The sequence below is a fragment of the Ambystoma mexicanum genome, chromosome 1p, assembly GCF_040938575.1.
Source record: "Ambystoma mexicanum isolate Mex_15411 chromosome 1p, UKY_AmexF1_1, whole genome shotgun sequence".
In the NCBI taxonomy this organism is placed as follows: domain Eukaryota; kingdom Metazoa; phylum Chordata; class Amphibia; order Caudata; family Ambystomatidae; genus Ambystoma; species Ambystoma mexicanum.
The window spans coordinates 187883920-187905846 of record NC_090921.1 but is presented as its reverse complement, the minus strand read 5'-3'; the positions used below and the strand labels follow the sequence as shown (position 1 = coordinate 187905846).

General features: G+C 51.2%; 1 protein-coding gene across 2 annotated transcripts in view; it reads left to right on the top strand.

Moving 5' to 3' along the window:
• Nucleotides 1–3471: 3471 nt before the first annotated feature.
• The window catches only part of EFNB3 (ephrin B3), a 409020-nt gene continuing 390564 nt past the window's right edge, over nt 3472–21927 (top strand). Inside the window, exon 1 of one of the 2 annotated variants that reach the window (XM_069646279.1) lies at nt 3472–4731. In XM_069646279.1, coding sequence (XP_069502380.1) covers nt 4610–4731 — 122 coding nt within the window. In that variant the 5' untranslated portion in view covers nt 3472–4609. The remainder of the gene's footprint in view (nt 4732–21927) is intronic. The other variant, XM_069646280.1, reaches the window with a different exon arrangement.

The window sequence follows — 21927 nt, the reverse complement described above, 5'->3', positions numbered from 1 at the left end:
TTTTATGTTATGCAATGCTTTATGTTAGGTTGTGCTAAAGTATTTTGCTATGCTATGAAGTTCTATTTTATGTTATGCAATGCTTTATGTTAGGTTGTGCTAAAGTATTATGCTATGAAGTTCTATTTTATGATATGCAATGCTTTATGTTAGGTTGTGCTAAAGTATTATGCTATGAAGTTCTATTTTATGTTATGCAATGCTTTATGTTAGGTTGTGCTAAAGTATTTTGCTATGCTATGAAGTTCTATTTTATGTTATGCAATGCTTTATGTTAGGTTGTGCTAAAGTATTATGCTATGAAGTTCTATTTTATGTTATGCAATGCTTTATGTTATGTTGTGCTAAAGTATTATGCTATGAACTGCTATTTTATGTTATGATGTGCTTTATGTTAGGTTGTGCTATGGTATTATGCTATGCTTTGCAGTGCTGTTTGATATTATGCAATGTGTTATGTTATGTTGTGCTAAAGTGTTATGCTCTGATATGCTGTGCTATGTTATGTTGTGCTACACTAGGCTAGGCTGTTATGCTATACCATTCTATACTAAGCTGTTCAGCTATGACATGCTATGTTACTTTGTTCAAGTCCTGGATCAAGCTGCACTTGCTAACTAGGGAAGTGGCCACTCCTCAAATGGCCCCCAGCCTGTCTTGCAGTAATGTCACAAATGAATGCATACATGTATGTTGTACCTTTGTAAATGTTGCCATGAGGCCCATCATGCCCGTCTTATGCATGCCCTTTCCCCTGGTCACTGCACCAAGTCTATGCCCCGTGACTTTACTCTTCCACCAGCAGGGCAGCTCTCTTCCAGGCAACCATCACAAACCTGCAAGCAAAGGCCCCCCACCCCGCTTCTGCAATTCCTCCGCCATCAGTAATGTGTCCTGTGTGTGTCATTTATGTTAGAAATGACATCCTTACTACTAAATAAAGACAAAAACAAACATATGCTACGTAATGCAGTGTTTGAAACTGCTGGGAGCTGTTTAGCTCCTGCTTCAAGCCTAGAAGAGCCTGGTTAGACTAAAATCAACAGCTCCCAGGAGCTACTTTTGGCTCCCCAGGCCAACTGGTGCCTTACAAACATGCATACGCAACATTAACTTTCAGGGTTTGAGAATGTAACTAAAAAAGAATTAGGACACATTTAAATATAATATGGCATCAGTAACCCGTTCAGCAGGCTATACTGGGGGTAACGGCCAGCATCCCCAGTTTAATTGGCCGAGCGAAGCAAGGGCTTTTAACAAGGGCACCACGACGTTACCCCATCCCCCCACCCCCGGTAAAGCCCCATGGAACGGGTTACTAACGTCATTAGCACCCCGGGTTGCCAATCCGGTAACCAGGGGTGCTAATAGCAGTGTCTTTTCTATGAATGAACGGAACACTGCGCATTTCTAGAAAATACTGTGTAGAGATGGCCACCACAGAGCTGGAAGACAGGACTCCAAGTGGAGCCCCTCTTCCATTTCCATGGCGGCAGGAAGAAGTAAGTCAGAGAAACAGCAGCGGCGGGCTGCCGCCACCACAGCCATTAGGTAAGTGCGGGATTATTTTAAGGGAAGGGGGAAGAACGCGGTCTTGGATCACGGGATTCAGCCTTCTATCCGAACAACCTGATTGGCAGTGCCCACCGCCCCGGGTTCTAATGGATCATACATAATGGGCAAAAAGTTATGGTGCATCGCATGTGGAAGTTCCATTTGCGGCGTGCTGTGTACGCGCTCCAGGCCCGTTTACTGGGTGATGCCTGCCACCCAGGTGCTGGCTTTAGCTCCTGCTCATCAAATCTTAATTTTAGAACCCTGCAATGGTATATGCTTTGCACCATGCTGCGTTATGTATTGTTATGCTATGCGCTGTTAGACCGCTCCAAAACGCTTAGCATGATGAGGAGGGAAGTAAGGGGTTAGTAGGGTGAGAGGGGCAGAATCTCTGCGCCCAATCCCAGATAGATCCAGCAGGGCCATTTCGACTTCAGGGCCTCTAGTAATGATATGGTATGATAGGTTATTTATAACACACTTAATACCGAGAGGTTTCTAAGTGCGGGCCCGGGGATCGAACTGATGTTGCCCCGCATGCCTTGCTTCCAAAGCGAGCACATTGCCCCTGAGCTATCCTCCCGAGAGGGGCGGCACTGCACGAGCTTCTCAGGTACACACCACTCTTGGAAGGCGGGAGTTTCAGGTGGTACTCGCGCCCTTCTCCTTCTGCTTACTTCTCCTGCTCTGCTCACTTGTCCTTCTGCTCACTTCTCCTGCTCTGCTCACTTCTCCTTCTGCTCACTTCTCCTTCTGCTCACCAGACTCATTGACTTCTCGACGTTTCTTTCATTCTGAGCGTGATCGCAGTTGTTCGGCAAGTGTCAAAAGCTCTCGAGTTTCTTTACTCTCCACGACTGTCAACCTCTCCCACCGAGGAGACCCAAACGGGGCACACCCCGTCTGTGATTGTTGAAGGTCGCTGGGGAGGAAAGGACCTTGCTTGGCTGTCAGGTCACATTAAACGCGAGAGCCCTCCAGGTGGTGGCGTTTGTCGGCGCTCTTCCTTGGATACCTGGAGGTGTAAAGCGGCCGTCCCTGCTCGAGCTGAAACCCACCGTCGATGGGCTGTTCTGGGGGGGGTGTGATTTCAGCAGCCGGAAACAGCTGCTTTGCTCACTTTCGTCTTTTGCTCGCTGTTCAGTTGTTAAGAGAATTTATTTTTAGTTTGCCCCCTTTCACCGCGTTTAAAATGGTTTCGGACACCGACTCTGTCTCACTTTAAAATAGTGGGCTATTGGGGTGCTCTAAGGCTGCACTTGCCCGCCCGGGATGCCAGCTCGCAGCCTGAAGTTTTCACACTGCCTTCTGTCGCAAGTGCATTCATCCACTGAGCTATCACGCAGGAATCTCCTGTCATTCCGGTGTGTTGGGCGCCTCCCCGGGGTGTTTGTGCAAGGTCGGGTGCAGGTGTGGGTGCTGGCGCCCTGCCAGGCCGCCCACTTTGGGAGGGGCACGCCCGTTTCTGAAAGGGTGGGGGGGCGGGCGGGGGGGGTGGCTTTTATACTTCTCTGCTTCAGTCCCATTTCATTTCTTTTCCACCCAAAAATGTCACCACCTCCGTCAGAAAGAGGGGCGGGGGGGGGGGGGGGGGGTCGGCAATTTGTGCCCCTGGGTATTCGTTTCAAACGCTGGACAGTGCCCTCTCTCTGTCTCCTGAAGTGTGCTGTCTCTTATCGCGTGCTGGTTACTTCTAACTGGGGGTCTCTTGCATTCTCGCCTCTCTCCTGAGACCCAATGTCTCGGTAAAGCATCTTTTAAAGGTCGCTCTCTCTTCCCCCGTGGCTCCTATTCTTTCTGTCCATCCCACTTTCTCTCTCTTTTTCAAACCTCGCAGGCATGCTCTCTCGCTGTCGCCTCGTGTCCCTCTCACTCTCCTTGTCTCTCTCACTGCCCCGCTCCCTTATCACTTTGACTCTCTTGCCCCCCTATTTCTTGCCCCCTCTCTCTTGCTCTGTTTCATCGTCTCCCTTCTGCTCACTTCTTCGCTCGTTCTCAACTTCACGCACTCTCGCCATGTTCTTTTCTGTGTCTCTCTCTTTCTCCCCCTGCCACCTCTCCTTCCTTTCTCTTTCCCCCTCACCTTCGCTGTTACCAATCCACACATGTCCCCCTTCTCTCTCTATCTCTCTCTCGCTTTCGTGATCTCCTTCCTCTTCCCCTCGCTCTTCCTCGTCACCTCCCCACTCCTTTCCCTTCCCCTCCCATCTCCCTTTCTCCCTCACCTTTCCCTGGCGCCTCTCTCTCCCCCCGTTCCCTGGATCAGCCTCTCCACGTCTTGCAGGCGTCCCTCCCTCCCCGCTCTGGTCCCTGGATCCTCCTATTCGCATATCGCAGTCTCCCCCATCCCCTCCCTTTCTCTCTTTTCTCAACCCTCTCCCTATTCAGCACTCCTCCTCCCTTCCCCGCCTCCCTCCTGCCCCCAAACACACACACACACACACTTCTCTGCCGATGCAACTCTGAAGAGGAGAGACCAGCTCGCACGCAGGGTCTCTCTGTGTTCTCACACTGCAGCTCCCCCAAAACCCCACCTGTGACAGCCGGGGGGACCCCAAGAGGAGATCCAGAAAGGTGCAAAGCGCAGCTCTTTGGGGTCCCCCCACATTCTAAAGTCTCATCTGTGTCCAACCGAAATCAGTGCCTTATCCGCCGCCCCCTCTCCCCCCTTGCACCTCAAGACCTTTCAGCGGGGCTGAACCCCCTCCCCCCCGCGACTACGCGGGGGCTTTACCCCCAGTAGGACTCGATTTCTCGTAAAGGGACGGCAGCCCAAGAACATGTAGCCAGAGGGGCAGCGTCGCTCCCCCTTCCCATCACCTCTTCACTTAACCCGAAAAGAGGCGCCGAAGAGAGACGGGGTGCAAAACTTTTCTGGTCTTCGATGGGGGTGCACTCTGGGAGATGGAGGAGGGTCCCGGTTTCTGGCAGTTTTCCGCAAGGGGCACGAGGGAGCGTGTCGCCCCGCGAGTCGACTGAGGGATAAGACGCTGCCGGCGTTGCTTCTCAGCCCTTTTCACGCTTGATTTTGCCAGCCCGTCTTGGCACCGCGATGGCTTTGTGGAGCTGCCGGTGGGCGCTGTATTTGGTCGCTCTCGCCTGTTCCTGGATGGAGGGGTGCATGGTCTCGGCGCTGAGCCTGGAGCCCATCTACTGGAACACACAGAATAAAAAGTAAGTCACCCTCCACCCCGTCCGTCCCATCACACACCTCAGCAGCGGGGGGGGGGGGGGGGTAGGCAGGGGGGGGCAACCAGGTCAGCCGCGGTATAGAGCACATGCAAAGCTCATAACCGCTACCAGAAGTGTGTTCTGTGGCATATTGCCGTGGAACCAGAACAGATGCATTAAAGTGATATTCAAGTTGCCAAAGAAGGGAAAATAGAAATGTACAAATGGGTGGCTGAAATCGATCAAAATGTCAGACCAACTGACAAAAGTGAGCTCGAAATCGCCGAAACTGCCTTAGGAATTGACAAAAGTGTGTTTGAAATCGACTAAAACGTCGTAGGAACTGAAAAGAGTGTGGTAAAAGTTGTCCATAATGCCATAGATATTGACATAAGTGAGGATGAAATTGACCAAAGTTGTATACAAACTGAGTGACAGAAATGTTATGCCCATGTATCCAAGGGCCACAGAAGTTGCATACATTGCGATCAATCTAAGAAACAAACTGACCCACCAAGGTACGATGAGCGTTCACACATGAATTACAATACAAACCCCCATTGAAATGAATTAAAGTGCTATAGAAAAGTGTCAATTCATGTAGTATTTTGGCAGATTATTACTGTAGACTGTATAGGATTTTGGTTGATTTTTAAAGAAGTTTGGTGCCTTGCTACCCTGAACTTGTTGATCTTTTTCACTACAGCCAATCTCTCTACCGCTTGGCCCATAGAATGCTAGTGTGTGTATCTACTTAGTATTCGCATAGCATGTAAACCCTTGGACATCCAAGACCTTACCGTTTCCCAAATTCCTGTGTGATCTTTGCGGTGTGATGCATCTTGTACAGGCGTGCAATACATTATGCGGCGGTGCTGTTTATTGGTAAATGCAAGCGATTTTAGTCTATTGCGGGTTTGGGGAAGGTTTGGCTGTGACCAGATATCAAGGGATCTGTGGTGGTTGTCGGAAGAGCAATGTAAATTGGCCAAAGTGTTAGGGAACAAGGGATAGGCTATACTGGCTAAGGCGCTATTATACAAAATGAAGAAAATGGTACCTAGACCGATAAAAGCTTGGCCAAAGTTTTATTCAGATGGATCAAAGTGGTATGGCGAAAGACCAAAGTGGTGTCGAGACAGACCAACCAAAGTGTTATCAAGATTGGCCAAAGTCACATTGAGAAGAATCAAAATTATATGGATACTGACTAAAGCAGTGTCTAGATGGATCAACCAAAGTCTTGGGAGGATAGCTCAGAGGCAACGCGCTCTCCTTGGACGCAAGATGATACAGAGCAACACAGGTTCGATCCCCGGGTCCGCGCTTAGAAACCTCGGGGTATTAAGCAAGTTATCAAGACTACAGAAAGTAGTATTGAGATTGCCCAAAGGGGTATCAAGATCGACCAAAGAAGTACCAAGACCAACCAAAATGGCATCCACACTGTACTACAGAGATTGATCAAATTGGTTTTGAGACAGACCAAAGTAGTATCTAGTCTACCCAAATTGGTACAGAGATAGGTCAAAGTTATCCGCACCGACGTAAGTGGTATTGAGACAGACCAAAGGAGTATCCGGATGATCAGGACTGTCCAAAGGTCTTTCAATGTCAGACCAAAGTGCTTTTTAGACTAAGCAAGACATTTCAGCGAGTCGGACTAAAGTGCTTTTGTGGCAGTCCAAAATGCTAGGGAGACGAAACAAAGTGCTCATAGAAGTGTTCACATTTCTAGCACATCTGCCGATGTGCAACATAAATGGTAAAGGCTCTTCAACGCCCAAGGGAAGCAATGGTCATAATCAAGAGACACTGTTTTTGGAAATGGCTCTCCAAGGACATGCAGTGCTGGTCCGCGGATGCATTTGGACATCCAGGAGGAGGATATGGAAGCAAGCTCTCTTTTTGGAGGAGAAAGTACATTTCGTGAAATACAATCAATGAGTTTGAGGGTGAAGAGTTATGGGGAGGTGGCTGCAGAGACGGCGAAAGGGTTCCCAGAGCTTAACTGTTCGAAAGGTGTCTATGTGGGGTACAGTGTGCCTGTCGGGTGCAAATTGACCAAGACATTGGCACTGCAAATGACTTGGACAGGATCACTCACTTTTGGCAGTTCCACCTTCTGCCCATTTTAAGGACGAAGTCCTGGACATTTAGGGAAATCATATTTTAACCTTTGTTTCATGTGAGCTGTTGGGCGATACACATTTGCCTAAGGTATTGTGCACACGTTTAGTGATACTGCACTGAATCACTCATTTCTGGCAACACCTTCTGGCACCAGAGGTTTCACTTTCCTATTGTGAATCTAGTGCACCCTGCCCAACCCAGCACTGATCCTGGCTGTGCACCGGGAGATTACTGCGTGGACTACCTGAGATCTCTGGGCTGGCTCAGCTAACTCGCACCTGATCTGAGGAAACTTGAAATCCTTGGCTTTGTGAGCTAGATGTGGGACCACCTGGGGTCTCTGGGAACTGTGGTTTACAAACACCTGACAGGGACTACCTGAGGTCTCTGGGCTGGCTCAGCTACTCGCACCTGACATGAGGAAGTTTGAGATCTTTGCCTTGGCTAGACGTGGGACCACTGTGAGTCTCTGGGCACTCTGGGTTACGTACCTTTGGCAGGGAACTACCTGAGGTCTCTGGGCTGGCTCAGTTACTCACACCTGACATGAAGAAACTTGAGATCTTTGTCTCTGTGAGCTAGACTTGGGACCACCTGCGGTCTCTGGGCACATTGGTTTACAAACACCTGACAGGGACTACCTGAGGTCTCTGGGCTGGTGAAGCTACTCACAGCTGATGTGGGGAAACTAGAGGCATCTGGAACTGGGGACCTCCCCAAACGTTGGCATGGTACAAGTTGAGATGTTCAGACTTGGGGAGGCCCCTACACCTGACATGGAAAAAGGTATGATGAATGGCCTGACCGAGATATCAGACCTGACATGGGGGAGCCAGAGGTCTATAGACCTGTTACCTATCCACGCCAGGCATGCAAGAAGCGGAGGTCTCTAAGCAGGCTGAGCCACTCACATCTGACACTAAGGAACCTGTGTTCCTGGGCTGGGTGAGCTAATTATGGACAGACTTGCAGTCTTTACGCTAGGAGAGCCATGCATGCAAGAAGCGGAGGTCTCTAAGCAGGCTGGGCCACTCACATCTGACACGAAGGAACCTGTGTTCCTGGGCTGGGTGGGCATGGTCTGGACAGACTTGCAGTCTTTACGCTAAGAGAGCCATGCATGCAAGAAGCGGAGGTCTCTAAGCAGGCTGAGCCACTTACATCTGACACGAAGGAACCTGTGTTCCTGGGCTGGGTGAGCTAAGTATGGACCGACTTGCAGTCTTTACGCTAAGAGAGCCATGCATGCAAGAAGTGGAGGTCTCTATGCAGGCTGAGCCACTCACATCTGACACGAAGGAACCTGTGTTCCTGGGCTGGGTGGGCAAGGTCTGGACAGACTTGCAGTCTTTACGCTAGGAGAGCCAGGCATGCAAGAAGCGGAGGTCTCTAAGCAGGCTGAGCCACTCACATCTGACATGAAGTAACCTGTGTTCCTGGGCTGGGTGGGCAAGGTCTGGACAGACTTGCAGTCTTTACGCTAGGAGAGCCAGGCATGCAAGAAGCGGAGGTCTCTAAGCAGGCTGAGCCACTCACATCTGACATGAAGTAACCTGTGTTCCTGGGCTGGGTGGGCAAGGTCTGGACAGACTTGCAGTCTTTACGCTAGGAGAGACAGGCATGCAAGAAGCGGAGGTCTCTAAGCAGGCTGAGCCACTCACATCTGACACGAAGTAACCTGTGTTCCTGGGCTGGGTGAGCTAGGTCTGGAGAGACTTGCAGTCTTTACGCTAGGAGAGCCGGGCATGCAAGAAGCGGAGGTCTCTAAGCAGGCTGAGCCACTCATATCTGACACGAAGGAACTTGTGTTCCTGGGCTGGGTGGGCATGGTCTGGACCGACTTGCAGTCTTTACGCTAGGAGAGCCATGCATGCAAGAAGCGGAGGTCTTTAAGCAGGCTGGGCCACTCACATCTGACACGAAGGAACCTGTGTTCCTGGGCTGGGTGGGCAAGGTCTGGACAGACTTGCAGTCTTTATGCTAGGAGAGCCATGCATGCAAGAAGTGGAGGTCTCTATGCAGGCTGAGCCACTCACATCTGACACGAAGGAACCTGTGTTCCTGGGCTGGGTGGGCAAGGTCTGGACAGACTTGCAGTCTTTACGCTAGGAGAGACAGGCATGCAAGAAGCGGAGGTCTCTAAGCAGGCTGAGCCACTCACATCTGACACGAAGGAACCTGTGTTCCTGGGCTGGGTGGGCATGGTCTGGACAGACTTGCAGTCTTTACGCTAGGAGAGCCATGCATGCAAGAAGTGGAGGTCTCTATGCAGGCTGAGCCACTCACATCTGACACGAAGGAACCTGTGTTCCTGGGCTGGGTGGGCAAGGTCTGGACAGACTTGCAGTCTTTACGCTAGGAGAGACAGGCATGCAAGAAGCGGAGGTCTCTAAGCAGGCTGAGCCACTCAAATCTGACACGAAGGAACCTGTGTTCCTGGGCTGGGAGGGAATGGTCTGGACAGACTTGCAGTCTTTACGCTAGGAGAGCCAGGCATGCAAGAAGCGGAGGTCTCTAAGCAGGCTGAGCCACTCACATCTGACACGAAGGAACCTGTGTTCCTGGGCTAGGTGAGCTAAGTATGGACCGACTTGCAGTCTTTACGCTAGGAGAGCCAGGCATGCAAGAAGCGGAGGTCTCTAAGCAGGCTGAGCCACTCACATCTGACACGAAGGAACCTGTGTTCCTGGGCTGGGTGAGCTAAGTATGGACCGACTTGCAGTCTTTACGCTAGGAGAGCCAGGCATGCAAGAAGCGGAGGTCTCTAAGCAGGCTGAGCCACTCACATCTGACACGACCTGTGTTCCTGGGCTGGGTGAGCTAAGTATGGACCGACTTGCAGTCTTTACGCTAGGAGAGCCAGGCATGCAAGAAGCAGAGGTCTCTAAGCAGGCTGAGCCACTCACATCTGACACGAAGGAACCTGTGTTCCTGGGCTGGGTGAGCTAAGTATGGACCGACTTGCAGTCTTTACGCTAGGAGAGCCAGGCATGCAAGAAGCGGAGGTCTCTAAGCAGGCTGAGCCACTCACATCTGACACGAAGGAACCTGTGTTCCTGGGCTGGGTGAGCTAAGTATGGACCGACTTGCAGTCTTTACGCTAGGAGAGCCATGCATGCAAGAAGTGGAGGTCTCTATGCAGGCTGAGCCACTCACATCTGACACGAAGGAACCTGTGTTCCTGGGCTGAGTGAGCTAAGTATGGACCGACTTGCAGTCTTTACGCTAGGAGAGCCAGGCATGCAAGAAGCAGAGGTCTCTAAGCAGGCTGAGCCACTCACATCTGACACGAAGGAACCTGTGTTCCTGGGCTGGGTGAGCTAAGTATGGACCGACTTGCAGTCTTTACGGTAGGAGAGCCATGCATGCAAGAAGTGGAGGTCTCTATGCAGGCTGAGCCACTCACATCTGACACGAAGGAACCTGTGTTCCTGGGCTGGGTGAGCTAGGTCTGGACAGACTTGCAGTCTTTACGCTAAGAGAGCCATGCATGCAAGAAGTGGAGGTCTCTATGCAGGCTGAGCCACTCACATCTGACACGAAGTAACCTGTGTTCCTGGGCTGGGTGAGCTAGGTCTGGACAGACTTGCAGTCTTTACGGTAGGAGAGCCGGGCATGCAAGAAGCGGAGGTCTCTAAGCAGGCTGGGCCACTCATATCTGACACGAAGGAACCTGTGTTCCTGGGCTGGGTGGGCATGGTCTGGACCGACTTGCAGTCTGTGCTAGGCGAGCTCCTCGTACTTGACCTCGGGGCCATAGTTCTGGTGACCTACCCACACCTGGAATGGAACCAGCCATGTTTATTTGGCTGGTTGAGATCCTCACATCTGACATGGGACAACTTGAGCTCCCATGAGTGTCTCAGCCACTTACACTTGACATTGGGTAACTTAAAAACCCTAAAGGTTTGGAGTTGTTGCCACTTGGCATGAGACATCTTGCGACCTCTCGTCTGGGTCCTCTCCTGGCATCTAGCATGGGGACACTTGATGCTTCTTGACTGACTGAGCTGTCCCCACTTGACCTTGCGACCCCGGAGCTGGGTGAATTATTTGCATCAGGTAATGACACCACACAATGCACTGACGGAGCTTCTCGCACCCAACACTTCCCCACTCCAGTCCTCGCGAGAGGCTGGGTGTATGGGCGTAATTTTAGGGGATGACGGCGGTGTTTGTCCCCCCAACTTTCATGGAACACTATTTTGTACCCATTCATTTGAATGGGGCAGCTTTTCTTCAGAGGTCATGCCCCCCCGCCCCCCAACATTTTCAGCAAAGTTTCTCCACTGGCTGGGTGTCGCCTGAAGCAAACCAAAGCAGAAATGACCAGGCTGAAAACACCGAATTTTTGTATAAAATGTTTCGGCATTTTTGCAGATGTTTTCGACACCAATAGATGGGGGAGTAGGAACTAAGTTAAGGTGAGGTTTGTGGGGGTGGGATTTATGCGGGGGGGCTATCCCCGCATTACATTTTGGAAAAAAAAGAAGAAAAAAAAGTAAAAATCGCCGAACTGGGTGTTTGTTGGATAACGTTGCTAAATGCAGGTGGAGAGGTTTTGTAAACACACGAGGTTGCCGCGGGCCATTTCTCAAGATTTTTCGGCCCACCTCCAAAATGTATTTAAATATCACACTCGCCTACCCGAACTTCCCCGAATCCTTTCAGAAGCAGGCCTGTTGGGCTCCAACGAGCAGCGCTATACCCTCCCCCGTGTGGGGGGGAGGGCGCGGGGGGATCACACCGTTCCTTAGCTGGGCAAAGACAGAAAAGTCTACAAGAATGCCCATTGTCCTGGTGGCCAGGAGGGAACTGACGCTAGTGAAAAGGACCTGCAATTTGCTTCAAGCCCAACCCCTCCACGCGCACGAGGGACCGGCCATGTAACTAAATGAGCCTTCTATAACAGCGCCACGATGCCAAGGGCTGCTGTGCGCTTTATAAATGTAAATAAATAAATAAATAGCACCGTCATTTGTGCTCAGGGAATGCCACTCCCCTGCCCAGAGCTAAGAAATATTGGTGGGTCTGCAGCTGCCCGAGGAGCCTTGCCCTGCATTATCTCATTCCATGCCAAGGAAGTCCTCTCTGCCCCCCCCCCAAACACAAAGCCCCAAACTTGGGTCTCGTGTTTGACACACCACACAGTGCGGCGATCAGCCCCAGAGGAAGCGGGTCATTACCAGAACTAAAACAAAACTAGCTATTTATTTTTCTGGGAGTGGGTGGGGGAGGGGCGGCTCTGCTAAATGAAATGGCATTTTGCTGCAAATGACTTGCAGGCCTCCAGGTAGAGCTCCCCAGCCAATCAGGAGGGAGCCTTAACAAGGCTTTGCTTCTTTTTTTTATGCAGGGAGGGCTGCGGGGCGCATCTGGTAATAATCCAGAGAAAGGGCGAAAGAGTAGCCCCCACCCCCGCGATTCGAACTAAATGAGAAAAAGCCCATCCTCCAGCCCCCCAACAGAAACAGCCTCAAATATGTGTTCCCCGCCGTCTCTCTCTTGCTGCTGGGGCAAGAGTGCACTTTCAAAGTGTATTAGTTACTTTCTTAACCCCCTTCCCCTCCTGAAAGCCCTGTTTTCTTTTGTTCTTAAAATATCTCTGAGAGGCTACTTCTAGCAATATTTGTGTGCTTTAAATGATGTAGTGGAAGGGCGTATTTCAACAGGACACTTAAATGGTCTACACTAATCTCTGCAGCAGGCACGTTAACCCACTGAAGTAGCTTAGCAGATGTTCGCCCAGGCCAAAGGGAGGTTGACTTATGTCAGCCCGATGTGCTGGATAAAGCTGGAGACCAGCCCAGGAAGGTTGTGTGTAACGCCTTGTAGGCGGGCCTTAGTTTTGAGTCGATGTCTGCTCTTCCCTCTGCTCTTCGCAGTTCGGCAGATGAGCACAGAACAGCGCAGAGTTCCTTATGCTTTCTATAGGACCCCCACAGTCTGAGGGGCTTTGGTGGTCCAATTGAAAATGATTGCCTGCATCTGTTTTTTTTCTTTCCCCAGACATCTGTTGGGAGTCTGCGACATTGTGATGGGTAGGGACCCCCCTCCCTCTCTCTCGGCTTAACCATAGAAATCGCACAGTGGAAACTTTCAGAGAGGAGAAAGGACCTAGGTGCAGACACAAGGAGAACTGGGACCGTTTGCACGGCTTTAACACAATAAGAGCCGCAAGCGTCCTCGTGTTACTTAAAAGCACCGATGCTGGTGTGCAGGGACCTCTGGGTAAACGTGGGGTAGCTTTCTAGCAAGACACAGGGGTTCTGGGCCTGCCCAGAGGGCCTTGATATCTGCCCGCCTGGTCTGGGGTGCCACGCATGGCGCAGATGTGCCAGGCGGCTGCATGCCTGGCTACTACCATTTCAGCCTGGTTGCGGTCAGTGGAGTAACTTTGCTGAAAATGTTGGGGGGGTGTGGGGGCGGTGCATGAGATCTAAAGGAAAGGGGCCCCTGCCAAATGAGGGGGACAAAATGGTGTGTTGTGGAAGTCGAGGGGACAGGGGCGTTGCTAGGGGGGGGGCTAGGGGGGCTATAGCCCCTGGTCTTTTGGTTGTAGCCCCGGATAGAATCTCAGGAGCTACAGCCGAAAGGCCAGCTAGCCCCCAGTCCCAACAGCTCCGACATCAGCTTAGCCCCGGGTCTTATCCAGACCTAGCAACTCCCCTGCGAGGGGACAACCCCTCGCGTACGGCGTGGTGTGGTGCTGCTGGCTTCCTTTGTTCGCGTTGCGTGCAAGGAATGTTGCCTTTGTGTGTGGCTGCTGCATTGGTGAGGGTTGTGGGGCTTGGGACTATAAACGTTTCATTGATGAGGTGTGATGCGCTTGTGTGGGAATGCGTTTTGATGAATGTTGGTAGGTTTGTGTGTTAAAGTTTAATTGAAATGGCTACCAAGTTTTCTATGTTATTGAGATTTCTACCGCACACCGCTGCTATTTTCATGGTCTCAAGATGCTCCGAAGTATCAGAAAAGGAAGGAGGGCTCGGGGAGGGGGGCGGGGGGGCGATGTTAGGTATTGGGAAGGAGAGGGAAAGTGCAAGGGAGCTTTGTTGTGTTGTTGGTGGCGTCAGTTCAGAAAGAAACGGTCAATAGTTGGGCTGTGTTTTGATGTATGGTGTGGTTTGTGTGTCTGTGGTTTAGTTTTCTGCAGTGTGTTGGGTTTCCTTGGGTGTTGCAGAGCGTGTGGCGTTTGTAGTGGCTTCACGTTTCTACTGTGGTGGAGGTCAGGCTCAAACTGGCGTATGGGGCAACAGGGCAACGCCTCAACCAGAAATGCTAATGTGGGCCCATTTATTGTCCAATGTGGGCCAGTTTGATGAGTTACTTCACTATGTGGCTAGTAGTTTTGCCCAGTGTTGCTGAATACATTGAGCCCGATTCGTTGTTTTTGTTGCAAGGTTCAAAGTGACTCTGCATAGTTCCATGAAGCAGGGTTTGTGTCGGCAGTGCAAAGTCCCCTTTTAGCAGTGCAAAGTCACTTTGATCTGTGCAAAAAAGTCCATGAATCGGGCCTATAGTCTTTAAATTTCACACTTTCCAGCACATTTTTTATCAAAAATACCCCTTTGGGTACCATTCAAACAGTCTGTCACAAAAGGAATGAATTGCCATTTTTGTGCCACTTTTTCATTGGTGCCCGAGACAATTTTATGCCCCAGTGCGACCCTGGTATGTGTGTGTTTTGTTTGGTGTTTGAGGTGTGAGTATGTAGGACACTGTGTGTAGTTTGTGTGTGGCTGTGTTTTTTTTGTAATTGAGTACGCTGTTGCGCGGGCTCTCAAATAATTGTGATGATTTCTCAGGTGTATGGTTTGGTTTAAACAAATAGTTTTGTATGTGTGTTGTGCTAAAAATAGCGGAAGTGATTGCAAGTGTCATCTGCGCGCACAGATTTGTGGGTCGGTTTGTTTTCCCACTGTTCTCCCCTTAGTTCTAGTCTTCCATGTATGTTCCTCTAGATTGCTGTCTGTTCACATATGTGTTGTATTCAAGCGGGTTATTGCTGTGTCTGTTTTCCAGTTGTGCGAATGTACGTCGTTTCCAGTCTACGGTTGCAGTGCATGTGCGTTCTGCAAGTGTACAAGACGGGAGGTGCACGCTCGGTTGTGTTCAGATGGCCTCCCTCATCTGCATCTTCCAGTTGTATTCAAGTGGCATAAGGTTGTGTGTGTAGCTGTCTAGTTGATGTTGAGCGGTTATGCTGGATTATTTACTCAGATTTCAAGCAGACTGTTGTCTTTCGGTGTCAGCTGCTCGGTTTCTCCTTTGTGCTTTGTTTACTCCTGTTATATTTAAGAAGACTGTTGGGTTTGTGTGTGCTCTAAATAGCATCTTGTGACTATGCATTTTCACCGACACCTCAGTGCGTCGTTTGTGCCTTTTGTGGTATTCACGAGTTGACATGTTTGATTGTGTGTGTCCCAGTTTCTCTCAGTTGTGTTGTTGCCTTTGTGTGTCCCCTTCAGGCAGGGGTGTTGCTAGGTTTGGAAAAGATCAGGGGCTACTCTAATGTCGGGACTGGGGGCTAGCTAGCCTTTTGGTTGTAGCCGTGAGCTTCTATCCGGGGCTACAAGCAAAAGACACAGGGCTATAGCCCCACACAGCGCCCTCCCCCGCCCCCTTCGACGCCGCTGCTTCATGCACTTGTGTGTTGGTCATTGTGTGCACGAATGGTAAATGTATGCTGTTGTCCTTGTGCACATGCCGAGGGCACTCGCTTGTTGTGGTGGTATTGGCCCAGGTCAGGCGTGGTGTTGTCCTTAGGCATGCTCCAGTACTCAGGCGTTGTGTCTTGTGTGTGTGTCTGATTCCTTTGTACACCCACACCATGTTACCAAATCATTAAACCTGTTCAGTCTCCAAGGAGTGGGAAGTCAACAGTTTCCATTGAAGTCGACAGGGGAGTATATGTTGGGAGGGCGCCCCTATTGAAGTCTACGTGAGGCATGGAGCTCGTTGGGAGGGTGACGGTGACGTGCTCCAGTGACACCCTGCACACGTGGGTGACAGGGGTATATTTAGCAGTCCCGTTCATTGCCGACGGTTTTGTTAACAAAAAGTTTATATCAGCCTTTGCACTGGATGGTGTGCCAGGGGCGATGACGTCATCACACGGAGCCCTGGTGCCCTGGGGAGGTAGGGTGATGGACTCACAAACTTCGGTTTTAAAAGGGAGGGATGCTGTCGACCACCCCCACCGCTCCCCCTCACACACCTGCTGACCCAGAAAAGACCCTGTGTTTGACTCCTTGGCCTGCACACACACACACACACTCACACACACACACTGGACTCGTTTTTACAAGCCTGGGCCCTATTGTTTAAGCGAGGGGGAAAGGGTGGGGTGTGTGGAGGCTCTACCTGCCTTAAATCAAAGCTGTGCAGTGTTTGGACTGCTCCATAAATATTATTAACTTATAACGAGCCCTGTTAAAACACAGAGGGGGTGAGGGATAGGCATTGGGGGCAAGGCAAGTCACGGATCTATTTTCGACACAACCACTAACGATTGCATTTTGCACGCAGCCACTCCCCCCTGGAGAAAGGAGAGGGGCACACGGTGTAGCGAGGGGTGAATGAGTAACTTAGCCGACAACAGAACTGCACACACTGCACGGGCCTGAATCCGATACAATACAATTGCGGTCCCTCCTTCCCAACAAGCTCCCTCCGCAGCAGGTTTCATTCACACCGGGGAGGGCGGAGATTTAAAATGTAATGATTAACTCTCTTCCAGGCCTTCTGGAAAGGATCATTACAGAGTGTCTTCGCGTGCAAAGGAATTAAACAAATACAAAACGCATTTGCATGTTCTGCATTTATACAGAATAGCCTTCTCTGAAAAGTTGCCGCTCTGAGATTTGGGTCTGCAGGGGACCCGGCCGGCTTCGGGGTGCCTGGGCTTGTTTGCAGTCCGCTTCTGGGAGCAGCGGAGCACCCAGTCCCTAGGCCTGCCTCCTGGGAGCGGAGGGGCGCACAGTCTTAGGCCTGCCTCCTGGGAGCGGCGGAGAGCACAGTTCCTAGACCTGCCTCCTGGAGCGGCGGAGCGCACAGTCCTAGGCCTTGCTCCTGGGAGCGGCGGGGCGCACAGTCCTAGGCCTGCATCCTGGGAGCAGAGGAGAGCACAGTCCTAGGCCTGCCTCCTGGGAGCTGCGGAGCGCACAGTCCTAGGCCTGCCTCCTGGGAGCGGCAGAGCGCACAGTTCCTAGGCCTAGCTCCTGGGAGAGGCGGAGAGCACAGCTCCTAGGTCTGGCTCCTGGGAGTGGCGGAGAGCACAGCTCCTAGGCCTGCCTCCTGGGGGCGGCATAGCGCACAGTCCTCGGCCTGTCTCCTGGGAGCAGAGGAGCGCACAGTTCCTAGGCCTGGTTACTGGGAGTGGTGGAGCGTACAGTTCCTAGGCCTGGCTCCTGGGAACGGCGGAGCGAACAGTTCCTAGGCCTGGCTCCTGGGAGCAGCGAAGCACACCGTTCCTAGGCCTGGCTCCTTGGAGCGGCGGAGTGCACTGCCCTAGGCCTGCATCCTGGGGGTGTCGGAGCGCACAGTCCTAGGCCTGCCTCCTGGGAACGGTGGGGCGCACAGTTCTAGGCCTGCCTCCTGGGAGCGCCGGAGCACACAGTTCCTAGGCCTGGCTCCTGGTAGCGGAGGAGCACACCGGTCCTAGGCCTGGCTCCTGGGAGCGGCGGAGCACACCGTTCGTAGGCCTGGCTCCTGGGAGCGGCGGAGCACAACGTTCCTAGGCCTGGCTCCTGGGAGCGGCGGAGCACAACGTTCCTAGGCCTGGCTCCTGGAAGCCGCGGAGCGCACAGTTCCTAGGCCTGGCTCCTGGGTGGGAGGCAGGCTTTGTGTCTCTCGCTGCAGTCTGAAGTGGCTGTTAATTTGGCCCTGCAGATTAAACCATTCTCCTGACAAGCCCCCTTCTCCCCCCTCCCCTCTCGAGGGGCCGGGCGGCTATTGTTGCCTCGTTCTCCGCCTCCCCTCTCGGCTGCTGAGCTTTCCCAAGGGGCTTTGGGGGAGGGGAGCAATTTAAGCACATCTAAAAAAAACCAAATTTAAACAAAAACATGCGTACCTGTTCAGCGGCCATTTCAGAGCAACCTTCGACTGAGAAAATTGGTCAAAACGGGGTGCAATTTTGAGTCGGCCATGGTTCAGAAGGTCAGCAACCGAAAGGCGATTGTTTCCACCTGCACCACAAGCGCTTTCAGCAGAAATACCATGCGCGCTTACCTCTCAACTCACCCCTTATGTGTAGCCCCCCCCCCACTCTGTGTATCACCTCTACCTTCCGAACAAGCCTAATGCCTCCCAGAGACTTTCATGGGCTCGCACTCTCAGCGCAAACCTTCACCTCCCTCCCCAAAAATGTCCCCCATCCACTGTGACCCACCTTCAAACACATCTGAGTTTGCCCTCTCCAGCGATTCAACAAGTTGGGCAGTGCCTTGTTCAAAACTAGAGTTTGGATGCGGACACTGCGATCCAGTGCTTCCGGTAGCGCAGTATCGTGTGAAAGGAGCAAATGCAATTGATGGGTTCAAATGAGGAGCAACAGGATGGTAGGGAGTGCGGTGCACAAGGGTAGAACATACAGCTCATTTTTGCTCTGAGCTTCCCTCCAACAGATGGTTGTGTTTTTTTTTCTCTATGCCCATTGGCCAAGCAAGGTGTCTCAATGGCTGCCCATCGATGATCGCTGTTGCCCCGTGATACTCTATGCCCATTGGCCAAGTAAGGTGGCTCAATGGCTGCCCATCAATGATCGCTGTTGGCCCTTGATACTCTATGCCCATTGGCCAAGCAAGGTGCCTCGATGGCTGCCCATCGATGATCGCTGTTGCCCCCTGATACTCTATGCCCATTGGCCAAGTAAGGTGTCTCAATGGCTGCCCATCAATGATCGCTGTTGGCCCTTGATACTCTATGCCCATTGGCCAAGCAAGGTGTCTCGATGGCTGCCCATCGATGATCGCTGTTGCCCCGTGATACTCTATGCCCATTGGCCAAGCAAGGTGTCTCAATGGCTGCCTTTCGATGATCGCCATTGGCCTGTAATACTTTATGGCCATTGGCCAAGCAAGGTGTCTCAATAGCTGGCCATCGATGATCGCCGTTGGCCCCTGATACTCTATGCCCATAGGCTAAGCAAGGTGTTTCAATGGCTGCCCATCAATGATCGCTGTTGGCCCTTGATACTCTATGCCCATTGGCCAAGCAAGGTGTTTCAATGGCTGGCTATCGATGATCGCTGTTGGTTCTTGATACTTACCACGGTTACCATGGAGAAAGGGCTGCCTTTAGATCGAAAGACCAGCTGAGCAAGGATAGCCCACCTGACTGTCATTTATTTGGTGCTAGAAAATTACAACAAATTGGGTCCAAACTTTGCCAAATGGCATATCTGCCAACTTTGAAATGAGGAAAGATGTTTCACCAGATTTATTTTCACAAATTTAGAATGAAATGCTTTTTTTTCCATGCAATTTTACGTTTCCTGCATGTTACATTGCCATAAATGGTGTATTAAACAAGGAGCGTTTGGGAATTTGGAGGAACAGTACATGTAAGTATGCCATAACAAATTGGGTGAAAAAGCCTTCTGAGCCTACTTTTAAACTCCAAATAAATCATGAGATGCAAAATGAATGGGTCTCTAAAATCACAGTGTGTGTCATATAATCATGAGCTAGGCCACATGGTGTCATATAATCATGAGCCAGGCCGCATGGTGTCATATAATCATGAGCCAGGCCGCATGGTGTCATATAATCATGAGCCGGGCCGCATGGTGTCATATAATCATGAGCCAGGCCGCATGGTGTCATATAATCATGAGCTAGGCCGCATGGTGTCATATAATCATGAGCCAGGCCGCATGGTGTCATATAATCATGAGCCAGGCTGCATGGTGTCATATAATCATGAGCCAGGCCTCATGTGCAACCGCTTTCATGCCTTGGAGTCGCAGGCTGCAGGTGATATTGCTCAGTGTATGTTCTTTTCATTAGTCCTACAATCCACCCTTCCGATACCCGGCAATGGGTATCCTATAGCGAAGCACTGAAATAACCACCATTATTTCGGGTTACGGCTCGTCTGACCCGCTTGGCAATACATTTCACTCAGACCACATTAGAATAATCCTCCCTGACCATAGTTTGATCCCGGCCAGCGGGGGGGATGTGAATGAAGACCTGAAATCACTGTAACTGCTGGTGCCGATGACAAGCGTCACAAATTCAGAACAATGACCGCTTCCCTTTTATGACGATGATTCACACCAGACTCACTGGCCATGTTTTCCCCCCACGGCCCCCCCGAGTCGCCCCCCACCATGAAACGCGTGAGCAGGGCTCGGGTAAAATATTGTTGCCAAACATTTTGCTAATGCATCGCTTTTTCGGGGTGTACTTATCCTGAAACTGCCCTGCTTTGTTACGCAGCTTTTCGGCGACAAGAATGCCGGAATTGCCATGCAGAAATTGGAAGTTTGCAGCCGCCATAAGAATTAGATGTTGTTTAGTAGCTGTTCTCCTGAGTTCGGGTCTTCCCAGTACATAGCCTGATGCATGCTAACTAAGCTGCAGTGCACATTTTGAAAAAGACTGAAACATGTTGGTGCGGCTGTAAGAAGCTCAAAATGTAGTAAAAAGCCACTATTCCCCTAACGCACACATCATCATGATTTCCTGTATTTTTAATTTAGCTTCTATAGAACCTGGGCTTTAGTGGTTATGAGGGGCTGGGAGGTAGTTGGGTAGCTTTCACGACTCACTCTTGGGTGATGGAAGACTAGGTTTGTTTCAATTTCTCTATCTTTTCCGAGGTCCTGCCACAGCATCCTCTAACCCACCGAGCATGCATAGGGCGCATGAACTTACACCGTATGGGATTTGGAGCACAGACACAGGGCAATGAGCATGAGGAAGATGGACAGATATTATGAGGAGGCTGTGGCGCATGGACAACCCCCGAGAGATAGTTTGGAGTGTATGGAAACCCAGTGCTAGTAAGCTACGGGTTTACATGGATGGGACATGAGATGTAGGGCTGGGTACATAGACTGTGTTAGGTAGCTTGGGGCGCACAGTGTGAGTTAGCAGCACATAGACAGACTGTGTAAGGTAGCTTGGGGCGCACAGTGTGAGTTAGCAGCACATAGACTGTGTAAGGTAGCTTGGGGTGCACAGTGTGAGTTAGCAGCAAATAGACTGTGTGAGGTAGCTTGGGGCGCAGAGTGTGAGTTAGCAGCACATAGACTTTGTAAGGTAGCTTGGGGTGCACAGTGTGAGTTAGCAGCAAATAGACTGTGTAAGGTAACAATGGGCACACAGTGTGAGTTAGCAGCACATAGACAGGCAGTGTAAGGTAGCTTGGGGCACGCAGTGTGAGTTAGCAGCACATAGACAGGCAGAGTGAGGTAGCATGGGGCACGTGGGCGGTGCGAGGAGCTGGAGGGCGGGGAGGGGGTTATATGGCCAGAGATTGTGCAAAAGGTTGGGGCGCATGGACAGATGGTGAAACACCTGGAAAAGACAGTATGAGGTAGTTTGGAGGTGCATGGAGAGACCACGCGAGGCAGCTTGAGGATACCGTACCTCGTAGGACTTACAGACCGTGTGATGTAACTTGGGGTACACTGACAGCCCATCCATGCACGCTAAGTGACCTCACACTGCCTGTATATGGACGCCGAGCACCTTACAGTGTACGATGGAGCAATTTATGTAGCAGTGTGAGCTTGCCTGGGATGCACGAGCAGTGTGAAGAATATGGGGCACATAGACAACTCTTCAACTGGAGAGCAAATGGGAGGGGCCCACTTTCTCCCTCCGGGCAACCCAATTCCACACTCAAATGCCTGGATACAGAAGAAGCCCACACAACATTCAGAAAGCAGCTAACACCCGACTCTTCAACTAAGTCCCTCAGAAGATCAACGTAGGAACATCTCCCATACTTCAGGTCGCCGGAGTCCACACAACCAGAAAGCAAACACCTTGTCCATTACAAGAGGAGATGCAAGACACTCGGTCCAGAGGGCTCATCAAACATGCACCCCCC